At 43.2% G+C, this 25,312-nt stretch overlaps 1 protein-coding gene across 3 annotated transcripts in view; it reads left to right on the forward strand.

The window, feature by feature from the left end:
* Positions 1 to 25,312, forward strand: part of LOC120998647 (dihydroxyacetone phosphate acyltransferase-like) — a 401,782-nt gene that overhangs the window by 314,400 nt on the left and 62,070 nt on the right. For 2 of the 3 annotated variants that reach the window (XM_040429400.1, XM_040429401.1), the window contains exon 14: positions 20,255 to 20,348. The exons of the other annotated variant lie outside the window; for it this stretch is intronic. In XM_040429400.1, the coding sequence (XP_040285334.1) occupies positions 20,255 to 20,348 (94 nt within the window). The remainder of the gene's footprint in view (positions 1 to 20,254; positions 20,349 to 25,312) is intronic. 3 annotated transcript variants of the gene reach the window in all.

The raw sequence follows: 25,312 nt of genomic DNA on the forward strand, positions 1-25,312 counted from the left end.
CTGCAGCAGAAAAGAACTATGATATCGGCAATAGGGAACTATTAGCTATTAAACTTGCGTTTGAGGAGTGGCGTCACTTCTTAGAGGGGGCAGTCCACCCCGTCACTGTGATTACGGACCACAAAAATCTTCTGTACCTCGAATCAGCTAAGCGTCTCACCCCTAGACAGGCTAGGTGGTCGCTATTTTTTACCAGGTTTAACTTTGTGATTACCCATCGTCCTGGGGCAAAGAACACCAAGGCTGATGCACTATCTCGTTGTTTCCCTGGAGGGGGTAATGTGAGTGATCCGGTGCCCATTCTTCAAAGAGGAGTGGTTGTTTCTGCGGTACACTCTGTTCTGGAGGGGAAGGTGTTAGAGGCCCAGGGGGACGCCCCGGTCTCTTGCCCCTCAGAGAAATTGTTTGTACCGTTGAACCTACGTTTTGAATTATTAAAGGAACATCATAGTTCGGCACTTGCTGGGCACCCGGGTAGTAAAGCAACCTTGGAGCTATTGTCTCGTCGTTTTTGGTGGCCAAGGTTGCGTCAGGATGTATTGGATTTTGTGTCTTCTTGTTCTACCTGTGCGCGCGCAAAAGTTTCACATACACGTCCTGCAGGGTCTCTATTACCACTCGTCATTCCCAATAGACCGTGGACACATCTGTCAATGGATTTTATCACTGACTTACCTTTGTCTGCGGGTATTTTGGTAGTAGTGGACAGGTTTAGCAAAATGGTACACTTCATTGCGTTACCCGCACTACCTAATGCTAAGACTCTTGCTCAGGTATTCGTCAGTGAAATCGTGAAGCTCACGGGGTCCCCTCCGATGTTGTTTCGGATCGGGGTACCCAGTTTATTTCTAAATTTTGGAAAGCTTTTTGTTCCCGTTTGGGGGTACACTTGTCCTTTTCCTCAGCTTTCCATCCTCAGTCGAATGGACAGACTGAGCGTACCAACCAAAACCTTGAGACATATCTAAGATGTTTTGTGTCTGAAAACCAAGAGTTGTGGTCATCATATTTACCGTTAGCTGAGTTTGCCATAAATAATCGTCGTCAGGAATCCACTGGCAAGTCACCATTTCTTGGTGCATATGGTTTTCATCCCCAATTCTGTACTTTCAAAGAGGGGGGGGTCTTCTGGGGTTCCCGAAGAGGAACGTTTTTCGTCATCTCTTTCATCTGTATGGCAGTAGGTGCAAGCTAACTTGAAAAATATGGGAGGTAAATACAAATGCATGGCTGATAAGAGACGGTCGCCAGGTCCGGACCTAGGAGTGAATGACTATGTGTGGTTGTCTACTAGGAATATTAAATTGAAGGTTCCCTCTTGGAAACTGGGTCCTAGGTTTATTGGCCCTTACAAAATTGTAGCCATCATCAACCCCGTGGCTTTTCGCCTGGAGTTACCTCAGACTTTTAAAATTCATAATGTTTTTCATAAGTCGTTACTCAAAAAATATGTTCCACCTCTAGAACCGTCACCGCTGCCCCCCTTTCCTGTTGTCGTGGATGGTAATCTAGAATTTCAGATATCCAAAATTGTTAATTCTCGTCGGGTCCGCCGCTCTCTTCAATATCTGGTGCATTGGAGAGGTTACGGTCCCGAGGAAAGAATGTGGGTTCCTGCGTCTGAGGTAAATGCCGACAGGCTAGTTCGGGTTTTTCATGCCTCTCATCCTGAGAGACCTGGTCCTGAGTGTCCGGAGGCCCCTCGTAGAGAGGGGGGTACTGTCAAGAGGGTATCGAGAACCACGCCTGACTCCGTTATACCCGGGGTCAGGAAGTCGCAGCGGTTGGCTGCACGCTCTATTTAAGATAGGGCTGTTTTCCTTATGGTAGCTTTCTGGGTTTGCTTTGCAAACCCTTTTGGCTCACTCAGGGATCTGTAGCTCCTTCTCCTCAGCTGTTCCTTGTCCAGCACTCCCAAACCTCCTTATATTCCTCTCTCACACTTCTCTGGTTGCCAGAGATATAACTTCCTGCCTGGACATCTATTCTGACCTTCTGGAGCTGTGTTGCTGCGTTCTCTGGTAGTTGGTCCAGAACGCTACCCTCCGGATCCCTGTTGGACCTTTGTGGTCTATTGTGATCACCCACCTGGGTGTATGTGTTTGTCTGTTTTGTCTGTCCTCTCCCTGGTGTTTCCCTCTTAGTGATAGTGGTGTGGACTAGCGATCCCACCGGCCCGTTCACTATCTAGGGCTCATTTTAGGGAAAGCCAAGGTTTAGGCACGTGATCGCCGCACGGGTGAGGAACCCGTCTAGGGACGTCAGGGCAGTCAGGTGCCAGCCACAAGGTGAGTTAGGGGTCACCACCTTTCCCTCTCCCTTGGGCAGGGCTTTCCCTTTTATCCTCCCTGTGCGTGATGTCGGTCATTACTGTTTGTAAACACACCAGTAAATGTCTAGAAGGAGCTGAGTATCACAGTCCTTTTAAATCGGCCTAATTGGTGCTTATTATGCTTGATTGCTGCTCCTTGACATCCACAGGTGTTTTCAATACCTGATCGAAAACACTTGTATGAACCTCTGTTCTTAAGAGTGGTAGTCTTTAAGGGGTTGAATAATTGTGTCAATGAAGAAATCACAAAAAAAACATTTAATACTGTATTACAAAAACAATTGATGTCATTTTAGTTGCATTTGGTTCTTTAAAAAGTCCTTGTAAGATTTCATTCTGAACACAATTACAAATGTACACTAAATTCCCTAAAACCCTTTACAGCATTGGGGGTTGAATAATTTTGAACACAACTGTATATATATATATATACACACAAATACTCTAAGGGGGTATCAGGGTACATTATTATACAGGGGTAATATAACTAAGGGGTATCAGGGTAAATTATACAGGAGTAATATAACTGAGGAGGGCTATCAGGGACATTATACAGGGGTAATATAACTTATATTATATAAGTTATATTAACCCTTCATCATGTCGCCTGAGATAGCCCTCCTCAGTTATATTACCCCTGTATAATAATGTACCCCTTAGTTTTACCCCCTGTATAATTTACCCTGATAGCCCTCCTCAGTTATATTACACCTGTAATTTACCCTGATACCCCTCAGTTATACGGTATCATATAGCAGTGGCGTAGCATGGGTTGCCAGCACCCAGAGCAAGCCAATTATTGCTCCCCCCCAACCTGTGGACACACCCCGTTTTACAAATAATGCAGTACATGTCACCTACAGTCCTATGTAACACCACAGATAACACAGTGATAACTCACTGAGTGCAGATAATGTAGGATATATTACCTGCAGTCCTATGTAACACCACAGATAACAGTGATAACTGAGTACAGATAATGTAGCAGATGTCACCTGCAGTCAGTCCTATGTAACACCACAGATGACACAGTAGTAACTCTGAGTACAGATAATGTAGTAGATGGGTGTGAGGCCCCAGAATTCAGAACACAGACAGTGTGACCTGAAGTCTAGGGCCAGGCTTTAGCAGTGATGGCCAAATCCTATAGCCCCCCCCTCAACAGATATGTGGATGGACATTACATATAATGGTACACACTATACAGTAGAGTACAGCAGCACAGACCTGTTACATCCAGTGACGTCTCCTGTGATGTCGACCTTCCTCAACGTCTTCATTCGGAGATAAGACCGCCATGATACCTTCTTTCAGCCCCCTCTGTGTTATTATTATTCTTAATATTATAATGGCCCCCTCTGTATTAGGCTCCATTCACACGTCCGCAGAATGTGTCCGCATCCATTCCGCAATTGCGCGGAACGGGTGCGGACCCATGCATTCTCTGTGGGGACGGAATGGATGCAGAAAGCACACAGTGTGCATTTCCGGAGCGACCTGCCGAACTTCCGGTTCTGGAAAAAAATAGAACATGTCCTATTCTTGTCCGCAGCTGCGGACGTGTGAATGGACCCTAATAGTAATAATAATAATTATGGCGCTCTTCAACCCCTCCAGCATACAGCATACAGTCCCATGTAAAATACATCACTCCTTGACTTCAGCCCCTCCAACTTACAGTCCCATGTAAAATACAAAACTCCCCCTGCCTTCAGCATACAGTCCCATGTAAATAATATCACCCTTCCTCTCTTCGCCACCTGCCTTCAGCCCCTTCAGCATACAGTCCCATGTAAAATATATCACTCCCCGCCTTCAGCCCCTCCAACATACAGTCCCAAGTAAAATACAAAACTCCCCCTGCCTTCAGCCCTTCCAGCATACAGTCCCCATGTAAAATAATATCACCCCTCCTGCCTTCAGCCCTTCCAGCATACAGTCCCCATGTAAAATACATCACTCTCTCTGCCTTCAGACCCTCCAGCATACAGTCCTAATGTAAATAATATCACTTCACCCCCACTCTTCAGACCCCTCTAACATATAGTCTCCAGTACAAGGATTTATTCCTCCTCCCTTCAGCCCCTGCAAAAAGCCCCCCAAGTACACATAACAGTCAATCTTCTCCTCCACATACTGACCTGTAACTTCTGCTCCTCTCTCCAACGTGCTCTGTTGAATCTCCTGCACATCTCGAGGCCCCGCCCCCTGTATGACGAGACTTCGCCTCTTCCACCGATCATCATACCTCCTTGGAGCAAATCCTTTCTAGCTCTCTACTGTCTCATAGACTTCAGACCACTCGCCTGAAGCCTATGTGAAGCATGGGATCAGGAGTTGGCACTTGGCAGATGGCAGTGCAGCACGGAGGGGATGATTAGGGTGTGCCCAGTCACACCCGGCACACCCCGTGCACACACCTATGATATATATATATATATATATATATATATATATATATATCTCAACTGGACCGATCTTCACCATATTTGGCACACAGGTACATTAGTTTCTGGGAAGGTTTTGGACCGGGTCTCAGCTCTAGCACTTACCGTTCCTGAGATATTCCCAAAAAATGACCTGCATTAGCCAATACAAGCCCGCAACTGCCATGCACATGGTCACATGTCCCTTATCAGCCAATAGAAGCTTGCAGGCCCTTAGTCTCCACATACACACAGTATTACACCAAGTTTCCATAACAACCCAGCCATTTTTCTTCACTGCTGTAAGTCAGCTTTAGGCTAGGGCTACACGACAACAATAAGTAGCATGACACATAGGTCACAACTACACTGGGACATGCATCCATCTTGGATGGATTTTTTGCAACTAAATGTCACGCGAAACATGTTGTCATGTAGCCCTAGCCTTAAAGGGGCAGGGCGCTGTAGAGGTCACTGTTAAGGGGGCAAGGGCCACTATTAAAGAGGCAGCTGCTGTGGATGTCACTGTTAAGGTGGCAGGGGCCACTAGTAAAAGGGCAGCTGCTGTGGAGATCACTGCTAAAGGGGCGGGCACTGTGGAGGTCACTGTTAAGGGGACAGGGGCAGTATTAAAGGGGCAACTGCTGTACAGGTCACTGTTAAGGGACGGGCACTGTGGAGGTCACTGTTAAAGGGGCAGGCACTGTGGAGCTCACTGTTAAAGGGGCGTTCACCGTGGATATTACTGTTTAGGGGGCAGCTGCTGTGGAGGTCATTGTTAAAGGGGCAGGCACTGTGGAGGTCATTGTTAAAGGGGCGTTCACTGTGGATGTTACTGTTAATGGGGAAGGCTGCTGTGGAGGTCACTGCTAAAGGGGCGGGCACTGTGGAGGTCACTGTTAAGGGTTCAGGGGCCACTATTAAACGGGAAGCTGCTGTGGAGGTTACTGTTAAATGGGCAGGCACTGTGGAGGTCACTGTTAAAGGGGCGTTCACTGTGGATGTTACTGTTAAGGGGGCAGGCTGCTGTGGAGGTCACTGTTAAAGGGGCGGGCACTGCAGAGGTCACTGTTAAAGGGGCGTTCATTGTTGAGGTCACTGTTAAGGGGGCAGGCCGCTGTAGAGGTAACTTTTAAAGGGGCAGGCACTGTGGAGTTCACTGTTAAGGGGGCGGGGTACTGTAGAGGTCAATGTTATGGGGGATACTGTTGGTACAGTGAGGAAAAGAAGTATTTGAACATGGAGGGGTATAAAATTCACATTGTAGGTGCATTCCCACTCTGAGAGACAGAATAAATAAAAAAATCAGGAAATCACATTGTATGATTTTTAAAGAATTTATTTGTCTTGCACTGCTGAACATAGGTATTTTAACACCTGAGAAACAGCAAGAATTCTGTCTCTCAAAGACCTATTACTGTGCCTTTAAAAATTCCACCTCTACTCCACTCATTAATCTTACTTAGTAGTACCTGTCTGAGCTCTTTAAAGACACCTGTCCAACCACAGTCAGTCAGAAGCCAACTACTACCATGGGCAAGACAGCAAAGAGCTGTCAAAAGACACCAGAGACAAAATTGTGGACCTCCACAATGCTGGAAAGGGCTATGGGGCAATTGCCAAGCAGCTTGGTGAAAATAGATCCACTGTTGGAGCAATTGTTAGAAAATGGAAGAGGCTAAAGACGACTGTCAGTCTCCCTCGGACTGGGGCTCCATGCAAGATCTTACCTCGTGGGATATTACTGATTATAAGAAAGGTGAGGAATCAGCCCAGAACTACAAGGGAGGAGCTGGTCAATGACATGAAGAGAGCTGGGACCACAGTTTTAAAGGTCACTGTCGGTAGAACACAACGCCGTCATGGTTTCAAATCAGGCATTGCACGGAAGGTTCCCCTGCTCAAGTCATCACATGTCCAGGCCCGACTGAAGTTTGCCCATGACCATCTGGATGATCTAGAGGAGGCATGGGAGAAAGTCATGTGGTCAGATGAGACCAAAGTAGAACTTTTTGGTCTAAACTTCACTCGTCGTGTTTGGAGGAAAAAGAATGATGAGTTGCATTCCAAGAACACCATCCCTACTGTGAAGCATGGGGTGGTAACATCATGCTTTGGTGGTGCTTTTCTGCGAAGGGGACAGGACGACTGCACTGTATTAAGTAGAGGATGAATGGGGCCATTTACTGTGAGATTTTGAGCAACAAACTCCTTCCCTCAGTCAAAGCATTGAAGATGGGTCGTGGCTTGGTCTTCCAACATGACAAAGACCAAAAGTACACAGCCAGGATAACCAAGGAGTGGCTCCTTAAGAAGTATATCAAGGTTCTGGAGTGGCCTAGCCAGTCTCCAGACCTAAATCCAATAGAACTTCTTTGGAGGGAGCTGAAACTCCGTGTTGCTCAGCGACAGCCCCGAAACCTGACAGATCTAGAGATCTGTGTGGATGAGTGGGCAAAAATACCTGTTGCAGTGTATGCAAACCTAGTCAAGAACTACAGGAAACGTTTGACCTCTGTAATTGCAAACAAAGGCTTCTGTACTAAATATTAACACTCATTTTCTCAGGTGTTCAAATACTTATGTTCAGCAGTGCAAGACAAATAAATTATTTTAAAAATCATACAATGTGATTTCCAGAATTTTCTTTTTAAAATTCTGTCTCCTACAATGTGAATTTCAGACCCCTCCATGATTTCTAGAGAACTTGCAAAATCGCAGGGTGTTCAAATACTTCTGTTCCTCACTGTATCTTTTAATGACACACAAACATTAAATGAAATAGATTAAATATACCCGTGCGAAGCCAGGTTCTTCTGCTAAAAAAAATATATATATACAGTACAGACCAAAAGTTTGGACACACCTTCTCATTCAAAGAGTTTTCTTTATTTTCATGACTATGAAAATTGTAGATTCACACTGAAGGCATCAAAACTATGAATTAACACATGTGGAATTATATACATAACAAACAAGTGTGAAACAACTGAAAATATGTCATATTCTAGGTTCTTCAAAGTAGCCACCTTTTGCTTTGATTACTGCTTTGCACACTCTTGGCATTCTCTTGATGAGCTTCAAGAGGTAGTCCCCTGAAATGGTTTTCACTTCACAGGTGTGCCCTGTCAGGTTTAATAAGTGGGATTTCTTGCCTTATAAATGGGGTTGGGACCATCAGTTGCATTGAGGAGAAGTCAGGTGGATACACAGCTGAGAGTCCTACTGAATAGACTGTTAGAATTTGTATTATGGCAAGAAAAAAGCAGCTAAGTAAAGAAAAACGAGTGGCCATCATTACTTTAAGAAATGAAGGTCAGTCAGTCAGCCGAAAAATTGGGAAAACTTTGAAAGTAAGGGCTATTTGACCATGAAGGAGAGTGATGGGGTGCTGCGCCAGATGAACTGGCCTCCACAGTCATCGGACCTGAACCCAATTGAGATGGTTTGGGGTGAGCTGGACCGCAGAGTGAAGGCAAAAGGGCCAACAAGTGCTAAGCATCTCTGGGAACTCCTTCAAGACTGTTGGAAGACCATTTCAGGGGACTACCTCTTGAAGTTCATCAAGAGAATGCCAAGGGTGTGCAAAGCAGTAATCAAAGCAAAAGGTGGCTACTTTGAAGAACCTAGAATATGACATATTTTCAGTTGTTTCACACTTGTTTGTTATGTATATAATTCCACATGTGTTAATTCATAGTTTTGATGCCTTCATAGTCATGAAAATAAAGAAAACTCTTTGAATGAGAAGGTGTGTCCAAACTTTTGGTCTGTACTGTATATATATATATATATATATATATATATACACTGCTCAAAAAAATAAAGGGAACACAAAAATAACACACCCTAGATCTGAATTAATTAAATATTCTTCTGAAATACTTTGTTCTTTACATAGTTGAATGTGCTGACAACAAAATCACACAAAAATTAAAAAATGGAAATCAAATTTTTCAACCCATTGAGGTCTGGATTTGGAGTCACACTCAAAATTAAAGTGGAAAAACACACTACAGGCTCATCCAACTTTGATGTAATGTCCTTAAAACAAGTCAAAATGAGGCTCAGTAGTGTGTGTGGCCTCCACGTGCCTGTATGACCTCCCTACAACGCCTGTGCATGCTCCTGATGAGGTGGCGGACAGTCTCCTGAGGGATCTCCTCCCAGACCTGGACTAAAGCATCTGCCAACTCCTGGACAGTCTGTGGTGTGGTGTGGTGGACAGAGCGAGACATGATGTCCCAGATGTGCCCAATTGGATTCAGGTCTGGGGAACGGGCGGGCCAGTCCATAGCATCAATGCCTTCGCCTTGCAAGAACTGCTGACACACTCCAGCCACATGAGGTCTAGCATTGTCTTGCATTAGGAGGAACCCAGGGCCAACCGCACCAGCATATGGTCTCACAAGGGGTCTGAGGATCTCATCTCGGTACCTAATGGCAGTCAGGCTACCTCTGGCGAGCACATGGAGGGCTGTGCGGCCCTCCAAAGAAATGCCACCCCACACCATTACTGACCCAATGTCAAACCGGTCATGCTGATGTTGCAGGCAGTAGAACGTTCTCCACAGAGTCTCAAGACTCTGTCACGTCTGTCACATGTGCTCAGTGTGAACCTGCTTTCATCTGTGAAGAGCACAGGGCGCCAGTGGCGAATTTGCCAATCTTGGTGTTCTCTGGCAAATGCCAAACGTCCTGCACGGTGTTGGGCTGTAAGCACAACCCCCACCTGTGGACGTCGGGCCCTCATATCACCCTCATGGAGTCTGTTTCTGACCATTTGAGCAGACACATGCACATTTGTGGCCTGCTGGAGGTCATTTTGCAGGGCTCTGGCAGTGCTCCTTCTGTTCCTCCTTGCACAAAGGCGGAGGTAGCGGTCTTGCTGCTGGGTTGTTGCCCTCCTACGGCCTCCTCCATGTCTCCTGATGTACTGGCCTGTCTCCTGGTAGCGCCTCCATGCTCTGGACACTACGCTGACAGACACAGCAAACCTTCTTGCCACAGCTCGCATTGATGTGCCATCCTGGATAAGCTGCACTACCTGAGCCACTTGTGTGGGTTGTAGACTCCGTCTCATGCTACCACTAGAGTGAAAGCACCGCCAGCATTCAAAAGTGACCAAAACATCAGCCAGGAAGCATAGGAACTGAGAAGTGGTCACCACCTGCAGAACCACTCCTTTATTGGGGGTGTCTTGCTAATTGCCTATAATTTCCACCTGTTGTCTATCCCATTTGCACAACAGCATGTGAAATTGATTGTCACTCAGTGTTGCTTCCTAAGTGGACAGTTTGATTTCACAGAAGTCTGATTGACTTGGAGTTACATTGTGTTGTTTAAGTGTTCCCTTTATTTTTTTGAGCAGTGTGTGTGTGTATATATATATATATATATATATATATATATATATATAAGGAAAAAAGGCAGCACAGGCAAAAGGAAAATAATGAACCACCTTGGGTGCACAGTCCAATGGGAATAAGCTCACCCAATTGCAAGATATAAAAAGCGGGCAGCACTCCAAAATTGGGACAAAAAATAAAAAGACTTTATTCACCCATATGGCAAGGCAACATGTATTGTATAGAGCCGAAACGTTGCCTTGCCATACGGGTGAATAAAGTCTTTTTATTAAACAGTTCGGTGTTTATTCACACATAAGGAAAAACAAAATGACCGTTCACAGTCTTGGTGTTAGTTCACACCATGCAATGTCCATAGAACAAAATCGTCACCTGGTTAGCAGTTTTCCACCCGCAGTCCACAGCAGGCTTTAGCGGCCTGTTTCCCGGCATGCAGCTCTCAGCCCTTTAGCACGGCACAAATTCACAGGTCCCAAAACACAGAAACTCCCCAGCTTCTCTGTCAAATGGAGGATACTGCTGAGACTGCTGGCTGGGTTTTTATATAAGCCAAATTAGACCCGGCCTGGAGCATGGGTAGAAGTCACCCAGTAAGAGCCGACCCGGATCAGCTTTAAAGCAATACTAACAACAGTGTCAGTCAGCACTAGCTGCCACTGACACTTAAAACTACCGGCTCTTACCTCACCGAGGCCAGGAATCTCGGTGACACATACCTTCCATCAATACTACAAGAACATTTAGACTGGCACATTCTTATTCATAGTCATTGGTGCATATCCATAAAGCAAACATGGTTGATAAAAAATAATAGCTGCACACACAAATAAGCAGTAAAGCTGATAAATGGGGATCATTATAAATTCAAGTGGTGTTATACCTACTATAAATGGATCAATGGAAGCTCTTAGCGCATATTTTGATCAAACTTGTGTCGGGCCCATCTACCAAGCGTCAAGGTGGCTTCCGCAGATGGGTCGCTATCACTAATATACCGCCTCTCTTGGACTTATCAAAGTCCACATTCTCAGGGCAGTGTAGGAACCAACTACATTTCTACTTTGCTCAGAACCCCCAGGCAGATGGGCGTTTGCTCAGTCTAAAAAAGGCGCTACCCTCAATAAATAATACAAGAAAATTTAGACTGGCACATTCTTATTCATAGTCATAGGTGCATATCCATAAAGCAAACATGGTTAATAAAAAATAATAGCTGCACACACATATGAACAGTAAAGCTGAGAAATGGGGATCATTCTAAATTCAAGTGGTGTTATACCTACTATAAATGGATCAATGGAAGCTCTTAGCGCACATTTTGATCAAACTTGTGTCGGGCCCATCTACCAAGCGTCAAGGTGGCTTCCGCAGTGTAAATTTTCTTGTAGTATTTATTGAGGGTAGCGCCTCTTTTAGACTGAGCAAACGCCCATCTGCCTGGGGCTTCTGAGCATAGTACAAATGTAGCTGGTTCCTACACTACCCTGAAAATGTGGACTTGGATAAGTCCAAGAAAGGCGGTATATTAGTTATAGGGACCCGTCTGCGGAAGCCAACTTGACGCTTGGTAGATGGGCCCGACACAAGTTTGATCAAAATGTGCGCTAAGAGCTTCCATTGATCCATTTATAGTAGGTATAACACCACTTGAATTTAGAATGATCCCCATTTCTCAGCTTTACTGAAGTGGTAGCTGCAAATACAGTGGAGGAGTTTAAGCATGCATGGGATAGGCATAAGGCCATCCTTCATATAAGATAGGGCCAGGGGCTATCCATAGTATTTAGTATATTGGGCAGACTGGATGGGCCAAATGGTTCTTATCTGCCGACACATTCTATGTTTCTATGTTTCTATATGTGTGCAGCCATTATTTTTTATCATACCTTCCATCAATGACGGCCCCTTGCGCCTTCCTACAATATATATATATATATATATATATATATATATATATATATATATATATAGCAAACAAAAAACAGTAGCAGCACACCACTATATGCGCTAAGACTAAGTGAACAGGTGAATGTGTGAACAGGGTCAAATACATGACGGCCTATAGTTACTGCAAAGCAGTGGAGAAGCTCTTAGCGCATATTATTGATCAAAAATATGTCGGGCCCACCTACCAGACGGCAAGGTCGCTTCTCATCAGGTGGGACCTACTCTAACACGGAATGTCCAGCTCCATTGTTTCTCTGATTAAAAGCACCAAGGGGTGGGGGATGGGCGATGAGTGCTAAGTTCCACAGAGGATGCCTAGTCCTCTATACTATATATATTTCAAAAAACGGAACAGCACCTCCTGAGACAAATCGCAGGTGCAGGCTACCCGGCATAATACAGCAAACAAAAAACAGTAGCAGCACACCACTATAAGAGCTTCTCCACTGCTTTGCAGTAACTATAGGCCGTCATGTATTTGACCATGTTCACACATTCACCTGTTCACTTAGTCTTAGCGCATATAGTGGTGTGCTGCTACTATTTTTTGTTTGCTGTATTATGCCGGGTAGCCTGCACCTGCGATTTGTCTCAGGAGGTGCTGTTCCGTTTTTTGATATATATATAGTATAGAGGACTAGGCATCCTCTGTGGAACTTAGCACTCATCGCCCATCCCCCACCCCTTGGTGCTTTTAATCAGAGAAACAATGGAGCTGGCTATTCCGTGTTAGAGTAGGTCCCACCTGATGAGAAGCGACCTTGCCGTCTGGTAGGTGGGCCCGACATATTTTTGATCAATAATATGCGCTAAGAGCTTCTCCACTGTTATGCAGTAACTATAGGCCGTCATGTATTTGACCCTGTTCACACATTCACCTGTTCACTTAGTCTTAGCGCATATAGTGGTGTGCTGCTACTGTTTTTTGTTTGCTGTATTATGCCGGGTAGCCTGCACCTGCGATTTGTCTCAGGAGGTGCTGTTCCGTTTTTTGATTTATATATATATATATATATATATATATATATATATATATATACAGTACAGACCAAAAGTTTGGACACACCTTCTCATTCAAAGAGTTTTCTTTATTTTCATGACTATGAAAATTGTACATTCACACTGAAGGCATCAAAACTATGAATTAACACATGTGGAATTATATACATAACAGACAAGTGTGAAACAACTGAAAATATGTCATATTCTAGGTTCTTCAAAGTAGCCACCTTTTGCTTTGATTACTGCTTTGCACACTCTTGGCATTCTCTTGATGAGCTTCAAGAGGTAGTCCCCTGAAATGGTTTTCACTTCACAGGTGTGCCCTGTCAGGTTTAATAAGTGGGATTTCTTGCCTTATAAATGGGGTTGGGACCATCAGTTGCGTTGAGGAGAAGTCAGGTGGATACACAGCTGATAGTCCTACTGAATAGACTGTTAGAATTGGTATTATGGCAAGAAAAAAGCAGCTAAGTAAAGAAAAACGAGTGGCCATCATTACTTTAAGAAATGAAGGTCAGTCAGTCAGCCGAAAAATTGGGAAAACTTTGAAAGTAAGGGCTATTTGACCATGAAGAAGAGTGATGGGGTGCTGCGCCAGATGACCTGGCCTCCACAGTCACCGGACCTGAACCCAATCGAGATGGTTTGGGGTGAGCTGGACCGCAGAGTGAAGGCAAAAGGGCCAACAAGTGCTAAGCATCTCTGGGAACTCCTTCAAGACTGTTGGAAGACCATTTCAGGGGACTACCTCTTGAAGCTCATCAAGAGAATGCTAAGAGTGTGCAAAGCAGTAATCAAAGCAAAAGGTGGCTACTTTGAAGAACCTAGAATATGACATATTTTCAGTTGTTTCACACTTGTTTGTTATGTATATAATTCCACATGTGTTAATTCATAGTTTTGATGCCTTCATAGTCATGAAAATAAAGAAAACTCTTTGAATGAGAAGGTGTGTCCAAACTTTTGGTCCGTACTGTATATCAGGCATGGCCAACCTGCGGCTCTCCGGCTTTTGTAAAACTACAACTACCACCATGCCCTGCTGTAGGCTGATAGCTGTAGACTGTCCGGGCATGATGGGAGTTGTAGTATTGCAACAACTGGAGAGCCTCAAGTTGGCTATCCCTGTTATATATGAATTTCTGTCTGTTTGTTCTTTATGCACGGCCAAACGACTGAGCCGATCTGCACCAAATTTAGCACATAGGTACATCAGGTGTTCGGGGAGGTTTTAGACCGGCTCTCTAGGACGCACGGTTCCTGAGATATTCACAAAAATGTATTAGCCAATAGGAGCTTGCAGCTTCACTCACATTCTAACTGCTATTTACATAGTCACATGACCCTTATTATCCAATAGAAACTCACAGGTCCTTCAGTATGGACATACACAGTTACACCAGGTTTCCATAACAACTCAGCCATTTTTCTTCACTGTTAGAGGTGACTGTTAAAGGGGTATGGTGCTGTGAAAATCTTATATTAAGGGGGTGGGGTACTGTGGAGGTCTTATATTAAGGGGACATAGTGCAGTAGGGGGGTCACTTTTAAAGGGGAGGGGCACTGTTCAGGTCAATGTTAAGGGGGCAGGACGCTGTGCAGGGCCTTGTGGGGGTCACTGTTAAGGGGGCAAGCCGCTGTATTGGTCACTGTTAAGGGGGCAAAAAACTGTGGAGGTTACTGCTAAGGGAGCGGGACACTGTGGGGGGGTCACGGTTAAGGGGTCGGGCTGCTGTAGGAGGTAGATCATTGTGGAGGGTCATTGTAAAGGGTGCAGGTCACTGTGGAGATCAGTGTTAAGGGGTGGAGTACTGTGGAGGTCACTGTTAAGGGGGCAGCCTGCTGTGATGGTCAAAGTTAAGGGGGTGGACTGTTGTGGTGGTCAATGTTAAGGGGCAGGGTGCTGTAGATGGTCAGTTTTAAGGGGATAGGCCGCTGTGGAGAACACAATTATGGGGATGGGGCTGTGAAGGTCACCGTTAATGGAGTGGAGCACTATAGAGGTCACTTTTAAAGGAGCGGACTGCTGTAGAGGTTAAAGCTAAGGGGATGGGCTGCTGTGGAGGTTACTATTATAGGGGAAGGGTGCTGTAGAGGTCACGGTTATGAGGAACAATGTGGATATCATTTAACCTCACACAAACATTGAATTAAAGAATGGAAATAAACACTTGCGACGCCGGGTCATCCTGCTTTTATATATATATAAAATGAATTTCTGTGTATCTGTCTGTCTCTTCTTCATGTGCTGCCAAATGACTGGATCGATCTGCACCATATTTGGCACATAGGTACATCAGTGGTGCGGGAAGGATTTAGACTGGGTCTCAGCTATGTAGGGGGTATGGTTCCTGAGATATTGCCAAAAAATGTATTAGCCAATAGGAGCTTTCAGCTTCACTCACATTTTAACTTCCATTGACACAGTTACATGACCCTTATTATCCAGTAGAAATTTGCAGGTCCTTCAGTCTTGGCATACACAGTTCCACCAGGTTTCCATAACATTTCCATTTTTCTTCACTGTTAGAGGTCTTTGTTAAAGGGAGAGGTGCTATGGGTGTCACATTTTAAGGGGGCAGGGTGATGTGGAAGTCTTATATAAAGGGGGTGTGGTACAGTGGAGGGTAACCCTTAAAGAGGAGGGGCCCTGTGCAGGTCAATGTTAAGGGGGTGGAACACTGTCGAGGTTACTGTTAAGGGGTAGATCATTGTGGGCGGTCACTGCAAAGGGTGCAGGCTACTGTGGATGTCAGTGTTAAGGGGGTGGGGTACTGTGGAGGTCAATGTTAAGGGGGTGGGGTGCTGTAGATGTCACTGTTAAGGGGATGGGTGCTGTGGAGGTCACAATTAAGGTGGCAGGTGACTGTGAAGGTCACTGTTAAGGGGGTGAGGTGCTGTAGAGGTCACTGTTAAGGGGGTGGGCCACTGTGCAGGTCACTGTTAAGGGTGCGTGGCACTGTAGTTTACTTTTAAGAGTATTGTGGGGTGACTGTTAAGGGGGTGGGCCACTGTTAAGATCAACGTTAAGGGGGTGGGCTGCTGTGGAGAACACTGTTATGGGGCAGGGGGCTGTAAAGTTCACAGTTAATGGAGTGGGGCACTGTGGAGGGTCAGTCTTAAGAGGATGTGCCACTGTGGAGAATGCTTTTATGGGGGTGGGGGCTGTAAAGGTCATAGTTAATGGGGTGGGGCACTGTGGATGTCATTGTTAAGGGGGTGGGCCGCAATGGAATTCACTGAAGGGGGTGGGCTGTTGGGGAGGTCACTGTTAAGAGGTAGAGGTGCTGTAGAGGTCACTATTATGGGGATCACTGTGAATATCTTTTAACCTCACACACAAACATTAAAGGAAATAGTCGAAATATACCTGTGCGAAGCCGGGTCATCCTGCTAGTACAAAATAAATACATAGAAACAGATTAATATCATGTGTCCATGTATTTGTAGAAGTACAATTTAAGTGACTCCTTTGAATGTAGTCTAAATGTGTAACACATTTTCTTTTTTAAACTCTTCCCATAGCCCACAATGTCTAAAAATTCTGATTATATATCTGAAAGTTTTTAAACACATTTGATTGGAAAATGTGAACATTTGACTTCCAAGTTTCTGTGTCACAGATTTTTATGTTTTTTCTCTGTTCAGGTGTACAGTTTTTTTTGTAATCTTCACTATTTAATTCTGTGTTGTAGCATGTACCATATGACCTAGTGAAAGCATGCTGGCTCCCATTCGTCCTTCTGGACTCTGGCTTGTTTACTTCCGACCAGGTATGGACATGATCACCTGCATCGATGCAGCCAGAGACTGGCATATCCCTAGGCAGCATGTGATCCAGCAGTGACATGCAACTTGGGGACACACCACCACTGGCTACAGCTCTGCAGAGGACCATGTCCATACCCCGGGCAAAAGTAAACAAGACCAGAAGATGGATGAATGGGAGCTAGGGCACAAGGCTGAATCGGCAGGGAGCAGGGAAGTATGATTTTGTCATTATTTCATCCGTACTATGAGACATAACTAAGTAGTGAAGATTTTCAGAAAACACTTTAAGTAAGACAACAAACTCCTTTTCACTTAAATAGAGGAGAGTGGTGAGATGAGTGGCAATAGGACAAGTATAGCAAAGCCTTCTTTTTAATCTTAGCTTACCCCATTCCATAGTGAACTCTTCAAAAGTCACTGAGCATACCCACAACAACTCTCACATAGAAGACACGTTTTTCACTGAGTTTCCATTTGTTCAGGTGACAAGATCTCTGCCCCCATAACCACTAACAGCAAATATAATCAAAATGTAATGGTCTATCAGGTCCGAAAGCATTGCTCAAATTTCAAAGTGCGTGTGTTTGTCTTACCTTCTCCTATATCTGAAATGTATTTATTTGTTGTTGGATTTCTCACAAATTTGTGAAAGTCAGTTTAGAAATGAAAAGGGGGGTGAGGGGGAGGGAAGAAAATAGCTGATAACTGTAGAACAAGGCAGCCTTCTCTGATGAGATATGTTGCAAAATTTCTTATATTCCCTTTGTACCATTGACTTAAAGAGGACCTTTCACCTATTATGACATTGTGAACTAAGTATACAGACATGTAGAGCGGCGCCCGGGGATCTCACTGCACTTACTATTATCCCTGGGCGCCGCTCCGTTCTGCCGCTATGCCCTCTGGTATCTTCGGTCACTAAGTTATGGTAGGCGGAGTCTGCCCTTGTTCTGCTGTAGCGGTGGCCAATCGCAGCACAGAGCTCACAGCCTGGGAGAAAATAACCTCCCAGGCTGTGAGCTCTGCGCTGCAATTGGCCAGCGCTAGAGCAGAACAAGGGCAGACTCCGCCTACCATAACTTAGGGAGTGGAATCTCCGCCTACAATAACTTAGTGAGCGGAGATACCGGAGGGCATAGCGGGAGAACGGAGCGGCGCCCAGGGATAATAGTAAGTGCAGTGAGATCCCCGGGCGCCGCTCTCCATGTCTGTATACTTAGTTCACAATGTCATAATAGGTGAAAGGTCCTCTTTAAAGTTGTGTGAAAGTACAGTGATAATTTAAACACCCATAATAGGAGAGAAAGTTAAAATGTATGGAAATAACAGTATGGAAATCAGAATACATAAAGATGAATCAAGCCTGACTGCTTTTTAGATCTGAAAATCAGTAGAACAGTTGTTTTGGAGGATGACAATCTGTCCTGATCATGTGATGGACAGAAAGTTCATGATTTGTTACAGAACACAGGTCTGATAACAGTACTATAAGTGCTCATTTACGTGGACCAATGTTATATCGACGTTCTGTGCCCACCACCACTCCGCTACCCCAGGTGGGTTCGAAGCACCGATTCACTCAGCCTTTCTTTACTTCCCTGGCAAGAACATGTCTTTGCAGCTTGCTTACAGTGAGTCTGGCCGCCTGAGTCTTCTGTCTCTCCTCCTCTGGCACACTGTGGCCTGCTCTTGCCAGCAAGGCCTTTCTCCTCTGCCATTAGGGCATTTGCACTCCCTCTGGCTCTTCAAGGGCCTGCAAACACCATAGTTCGCATCAGCCTGTAGCTGGCCACCTTAGGGTACTTAAGGCACCTACCACTATAGAAGGGTGCCTGAGCAATAGGTTGTCTTGCTTGCTAGTTTCCTGTGAAAGGTGTGCTGCCTGACCTCTTTATTGACCCTTTGCTGCCAGCCCTGACCTCAGACAACTTACCATATTGATTTGTTTATTTATTTTATGCACTTATATAGCACTACTATATTCAGCAGTGCTTTAAAGACATTAGCATCAAGCTGTCCACAATGGAAAACCAGAGTAACCGAACCAAACACAACTTCATGCAGATTTTGTCCTTGGTCGAATTTGAACCTAGGACCCCAGTGCTGCACATACTCTGCCTGCCCTGACCTCAGCATGTCCCTGACTATGATTTTGGCCGACCCTTCAACTTTTTGCACCTGTGTCTTTGACCCTCATGGGTCAGCCATCTACTACACAGAGACTACTACAGGAGCTTACAGCCTGGTGGCTTCTTTTGTAGTGAAGTCCAGATCCTTGTATAAGGTAAATAGTGAATACAAGTGAACTGTCAGGATAACACCCTAAGGATTAGCCCAAAGTTAAATCTGTTGGTTGAACCAGCGGTTCCACACCCACTGCCGTAACAGTCAATACACAAGGCAGTTGACTGACAATAAATAGTTAGTGCTACCAACAAAAGTTGATTGTATTTGCTGTATAAACCATGGATCACCTGACAATTAGTTTTGCTTGTTTGTTGGGTGATCAGTAGCACATTTACAAGGAAAAGTTATTAGGAATGAGCATTGATACAAAAGTTCATTACTAATAATCTGCCCATGTAAAAAGGAACCTAATGGTTATCAACCATGCAACTACCTACCCATCACATGACAAGTCAGATCTTTATCCCCTAGAAATAAACAATTAAGGCTACTTTCACACTAGCGTTTTTCAATTCTGCTTTTAAGATCCGTCATAGGATCTCAGTAGCAGAAGAAAACGCTTCATTTTTGTCCCCATTCATTGTCAATGAGGACATAACTGAACTGGACGAAATGGAATGCACCAAAATGCATTCCGTTCCATTTGGTTGCGTCCCCAGCGTTTTTTTGTCCACGATGTGGTGCGGAGCAAGACAGATCCGTCCTGACACACAATGTAAGTCATTGGGGATGGATCCGATTTCTCTGACACAATAGAAAACTGATCCGCCCCCCATTGACTTTCAATGGTGTTCATTACGGATCTGTCATGGCCATAAAGGACATAATACAACTGGATCCGTTCATGATGGATGCATGTGGATGTATTATTGTAACGGAAGTATTTTTGCAGATCCATGATGGATCCGCAAAAAACACTAGTGTGAAAGTAGCCTAAATTTGGTATTAACAACAAGCTGAGATCTTAAGAGCTGTGAGGATTTTATATGGAACATATATACTACACGGAATACTCTAGCCCTTTTGAGTTTGTTATTAATAGTCTGCATTCCGTAGCATCGTGATATTACAGGTTGCTCGATCACTTTCATAGCTTGATACGTACCTTGTAAAACATTTGCTGGAAGCAGGTGAATAAATGTTGTCACCCACTGTAGATATTATATTTTTAGTTGTTCAGTTTTATATAAAATATTTTAGCATATTGTGTAACTTTATAGGAGCCACCAAATGCTATGATGCCTTATCTTCTGATTTGCTAAGAAATACACTGGCATCTTTTGTACAGCTGGGGATTGTAAAAGCCAAGAAATTGTGAGTATATTACTATTTTTTTTACTGTTGGCATTTATATTATTGAACTTATTCTCATTTTTGTGTATAAAGCATATACTCATGTATAGCTAAGAGTATATGTTGCTTGAACTGTACTTCTGCTTAACATAAGTTTCCGGGAAAAATGTGGTGATTTATTGTATAATATATGTTTGTAAGGTTAGAGCTTTGCATTTGTGATACAGGCATCCAAATCTGTTTCTCTTCTCACAGCCATAGTGTTAACCCCTTCCCGACATATGACATAATAGTACATCATGGCGGCAAGTAACTTGATGCATTTTGATGTACTATTACGTCATGGCGATTGGGAGCGCACCGAGGTCTGGCAGTCCCTGAAAGCCAGGCCCTTGCTTTATCCGCATTTCTGTAAAAGCCGATGCCGGAGGATTAAACCCTTCTATGCCGCGGTTAGCGCTGACTGCAGCATAGAAGGTGCATGCAGCGGGTGAGGGAGCCCTTCTGCTGTGACAAGGCAGCCCGATGCCATGCACAGGCTGCACAATTCCTTGCATGGCATCGGGACCTGCCTTCTGCGGGGGCTGAGGAGATCCAGCCCCAGGCTGGTTCTCCTAGGCAACCTGTTAGTGTATTACTCAGATGTATTGTAATGCATTGCAGAGGGGATCAGACCCCCAAAAGTTGAAGTCCCAGAGTGGGACAGAAATAAAGTTTAATAAAAAAAAATAAAGCTTCAAGTAAAAAAAATTAAAAAAAACGCCCCTTTCCCTTGATTTTATAATAACAAATAGAAAAAAAGGAAAAAACACACATATTGGGTATCACCATGTCCGCAACAACTGGCTCTATAAATATATCGCATGATCTACCCCGTCCGATAAACACCATAAAATAAAATTTCTGAAAATTTTTAAGAATTGCTTCTAAAATTCTAAGCTTTATAACGTCCTAAAAAAATAAAATGACATTTACAAAATGATGCTAACATAAAGTAGACATATGAGGAATGTTAAGCAATAAATATTGTATGAGGTATCACTTTCTGTTTTAAAAGCAAATAAATTTAGAAAATTGTGATTTTACCCAGTCCCCAAAGCTCTGTGTGCTTCTATTGTGTATAAAAATCGATTTGATACATATGCAAATTAACCTGAGATGAGTCAGAGTTTGAAAATATGACTCTTCTCTGGTCACACAAGTAAGATATGACTCTTTTATGTTAATTTGCATATGTATCAAATCCGTTTTTTTACACAATAAAAGCACAGAGAGCTATGGGGACTGGGTATTGCGGATGTGCTAGTGGCCATATTGCAACCCATGTCCTCAGCTCTATACCCAAAATCCCGGTGACAGGTTCCCTTTAAAAAGTAAAATAAGATCTATAGGCTTAGAGATCTAATCCGAGTGGTCCCCAGTTAAAAGTGGTGTACCCCAAGGTCCAGTGCTGTGCCCACTATTATTTAACTATTTCAGGGTTGGGAGGAGGGGTAGGTGGGGATAGGCAACTGCTTAGGGGGCCATCCCTCAGCAACCAGGTGGCAAGAGCAATTTAGTTGAAAAAAAAAAAAAAAAAAAAACATCAGGCTCATGAATGTGCATATGGTCATTAAAAGAAGTAAAGAACCATGCATTAATTCTTGTGTGACTTCGGGTGATACAAACTTTGCGTACATGGAGCCAGTACATTTTAATGCTGTATGGAAACAGCATTAAAAACAAAGCTCAAAGGTCAATTCGCTCAAGCTTAATTATATCCATACCTTTATGTCGTCTGGGTGTTTATTGTCTGAAAAATGTCTCAAGTGCCCAGCTGGCCAGGTTTACCTTTTCAAAGTGCCCAAGCCCAACGCCCTTCCCCACTTGTCTACTCCTCACATAACCTCCCAAGTTTTCTCCCCTCTCTTCTGATCTCACGGTGATATAGGGGAGGAGCAGACAGCAGGGAAGGGTGGTGGGCTTGGACACTTTGAAACGGAAAGGAGAGCTTGCTAAGACCTCATTTGCATATTCTCTTCCCAGAATTCCAGAGGAGCATTGCCTGGACAATAAAACTGCAAATGCCGATTAGTTGCTCTCTATAAGAACATGTAGGACTGTAATAATACCTGCTCCCAGGGACTGAGAGGGCCAGGCTGCCAGTGGGATGGAGTGTTAAAGAGGAGACGGTATATTTTGTTGCAGTATTAGAGGAATATTCACATCTAATTTCCCAGAGAAAATACATATACCGTATTATTTGACATGGAAACATGCAGTAAAAAATGTAATACACGCAGTATACTTATTTTTAACATGGAAAAAAGGTCTAAAGATGTATGCCAGCCCAGGGGAGGCCAAATGGACACCCTTTTGTTCTTTGTTAGCGTACAACCACACAGTCAGGTTTCTTGAGTTAATAAAAAAAAAAGAGAAGCCATATCTGTCCTTAATACTTTCTCTCCTTTTATGACCCACTCCTGATATTGGCTTCCAAAACTGCATCCACAAACCTGACTGGGTGGCTGTACACAGTGTAATTTTGTGGATGCATGAGGGTGGGGAGGCTGTCAGGAATGCAAATTGCCATATCTGCTTAGGGCACCAAAATACTTTGTCCCGGCCCTAAAATTATTTATTAATGACATAGAGGATGGGATTAATAGCCCTGTTTCTATTTTTAAAGATGACCCTAAGTTATGTAGTACTGTGCAGTCTACGGAAAATGTAAATAAACTACAAGCTGACTTGGGCACTCTGAGTTTTGGGCATCAACTTGGCAAATGAGGTTCAATGTGGATAAATATAAAGTCATACACCTAGGTAGTAATAATCTACATGTATCATATGTCCTAGGGGAGGTAACGCTGGGCGAGTCACTGAGGGAAGGATTTGAGTGTACTTGTAGATCATAGATTAAATAACAGCTTACAATGTCAATCAGCTACTTCTAAGGCTAGCAGGATATAACGGGACAGAAATGTAATACTACCACTTTCCAAAGCTTTGGTTTTACCTCATCTGGAATATACTGTTCAGTTCTTGGCACAAGTTCATAGTAAGGAAGCCCTGGAGTAAGAAAAAATACAAAGAAAGGTCTAAAAACGGATTAGGGGCTTAGCTATTGGAATAGATTAAAAGAATTAGGTTTATTTAGTATTTAGAAGAGGCGCCTAAGGGGGTGACATGATTAATCTACATAAATATTTGAGGGGTGTTTAACCCCTTAAGGACTCAGCCCTATTTCAACTTAAGGACCAGGCCATTTTTTGCAAATCTGACCAGTGTCACTTTAAGTGCTGATAACTTTAAAACGCTTTGACTTATTTAGGCCATTCTGAGATAGTTTTTTCGTCACATATTGTACTTCATGACACTGGTAAAATGAAGTAAAAAAAAAAATAATCATTTCTATTTATAAAAAAATTGCAAATTTACCAAATTTTTTTTAAAAATTGCAAATTTACAAGTTTCAATTTCTCTACTTCTATAATACATAGTAACACCTCCAAAATAGTTATTACTTTACATTCCCCATATGTCTACTTCGTGTTTTGTAATGATATTTTATTTTTTGGGGATGTTACAAGGCTTAGAAGTTTAGAAGCAAATCTTGAAATCTTTCTGAAATTTTCAAAAACCCAATTTTTAGGGACCAGTTTAGGTCTGAAGTCACTTTGCAAGGCTTACATAATAGAAACCACCCAAAAATGACCCCATTCTATATACTACACCACTCAAGGTATTCAAAACTGATTTTACAAACTTTGTTAACCCTTTGGGTGTTCGACAAGAATTAATGGAAAATAGAGATACAATTTCAAAATTTAACTTTTTTGGCAGATTTTCCATTTTAATAATTTTTTTCCAGTTACAAAGCAAGGGTTAACAGCCAAACCAAACTCAATATTTATGGCCCTGATTCTGTAGTTTACAGAAACACCCCATATGTGGTCGTAAACCGCTGTACGGGCACACGGCAGGGCGCAGAAGGAAAGGAATGCCATACGGTTTTTGGAAGGCAGGTTTTGCTGGACTGTTTTTTTTGACACCATGTCCCATTTGAAGCCCCCCTGATGCACCCCTAGAGTAGAAACTCCAAAAAAGTGGCCCCATTTTAGAAACTACGGGATAGGGTGGCAGTATTGTTGGTACTAGTTTAGGGTATATATGATTTTTGGTTGCTCTATATTACACTTTTTGTGAGGCAAGATAACAAGAAATAGCTGTTTTGGCACAGTTTTTATTTTTTGTTATTTACAACATTCATCTGACAGGTTAGATCATGTGATATTTTTGTGATGTAAGGTGACAAAAAATGGTTTATTTAGCACAGTTTTTATTTTACATTTTTTATGGTGTTCATCTGAGGGGTTAGGTCATGTGATATTTTTATAGAGCCGGTCGATATGGACGCAGCAATACCTAATATGTACACTTTTTTTTATTTATGTACGTTTTACACAATAATATAGTTTTTGAAACAAAAAAAAAAATCATGTTTTAGTGTCTCCATACTCTGAGAGCGATAGTTTTTTCAGTTTTTGGGCGATTATCTTAGGTAGGGTCTCATTTTTTGCGGGATGAGATGACGGTTTGATTGACACTATTTTGGGGTGCATATGACTTTTTGATCGCTTGCTATTACACTTTTTGTGATGTAAGGTGACAAAAAATGGTTTATTTAGCACAGTTTTTATTTTTCATTTTTTTTACGGTGTTCATCTGAGAGGTTAGCTCATGTGATATTTTAATAGAGCCGGTCGATACGAACGCGGCGATACCAAATATGTATACTTTTTTTTTATTTATTTAAGTTTTACACAATAACAGCTTTTTTAAAAAAAAAAAAAATATGTTTTAGTATCTCCATATTCTGAGCCATATTATTATTTTTTTTTGTTCAATTGTCTCAGGTAGGGGCTCATTTTTTGCGGGATGAGGTGACGGTTAGATTGGTACTATTTTGGTGGGCAAACGCCTTTTTGATCGCTTGCTATTGT

The sequence above is a fragment of the Bufo bufo genome, chromosome 4 (genome assembly GCF_905171765.1).
Source record: "Bufo bufo chromosome 4, aBufBuf1.1, whole genome shotgun sequence".
Classification (NCBI taxonomy): domain Eukaryota; kingdom Metazoa; phylum Chordata; class Amphibia; order Anura; family Bufonidae; genus Bufo; species Bufo bufo.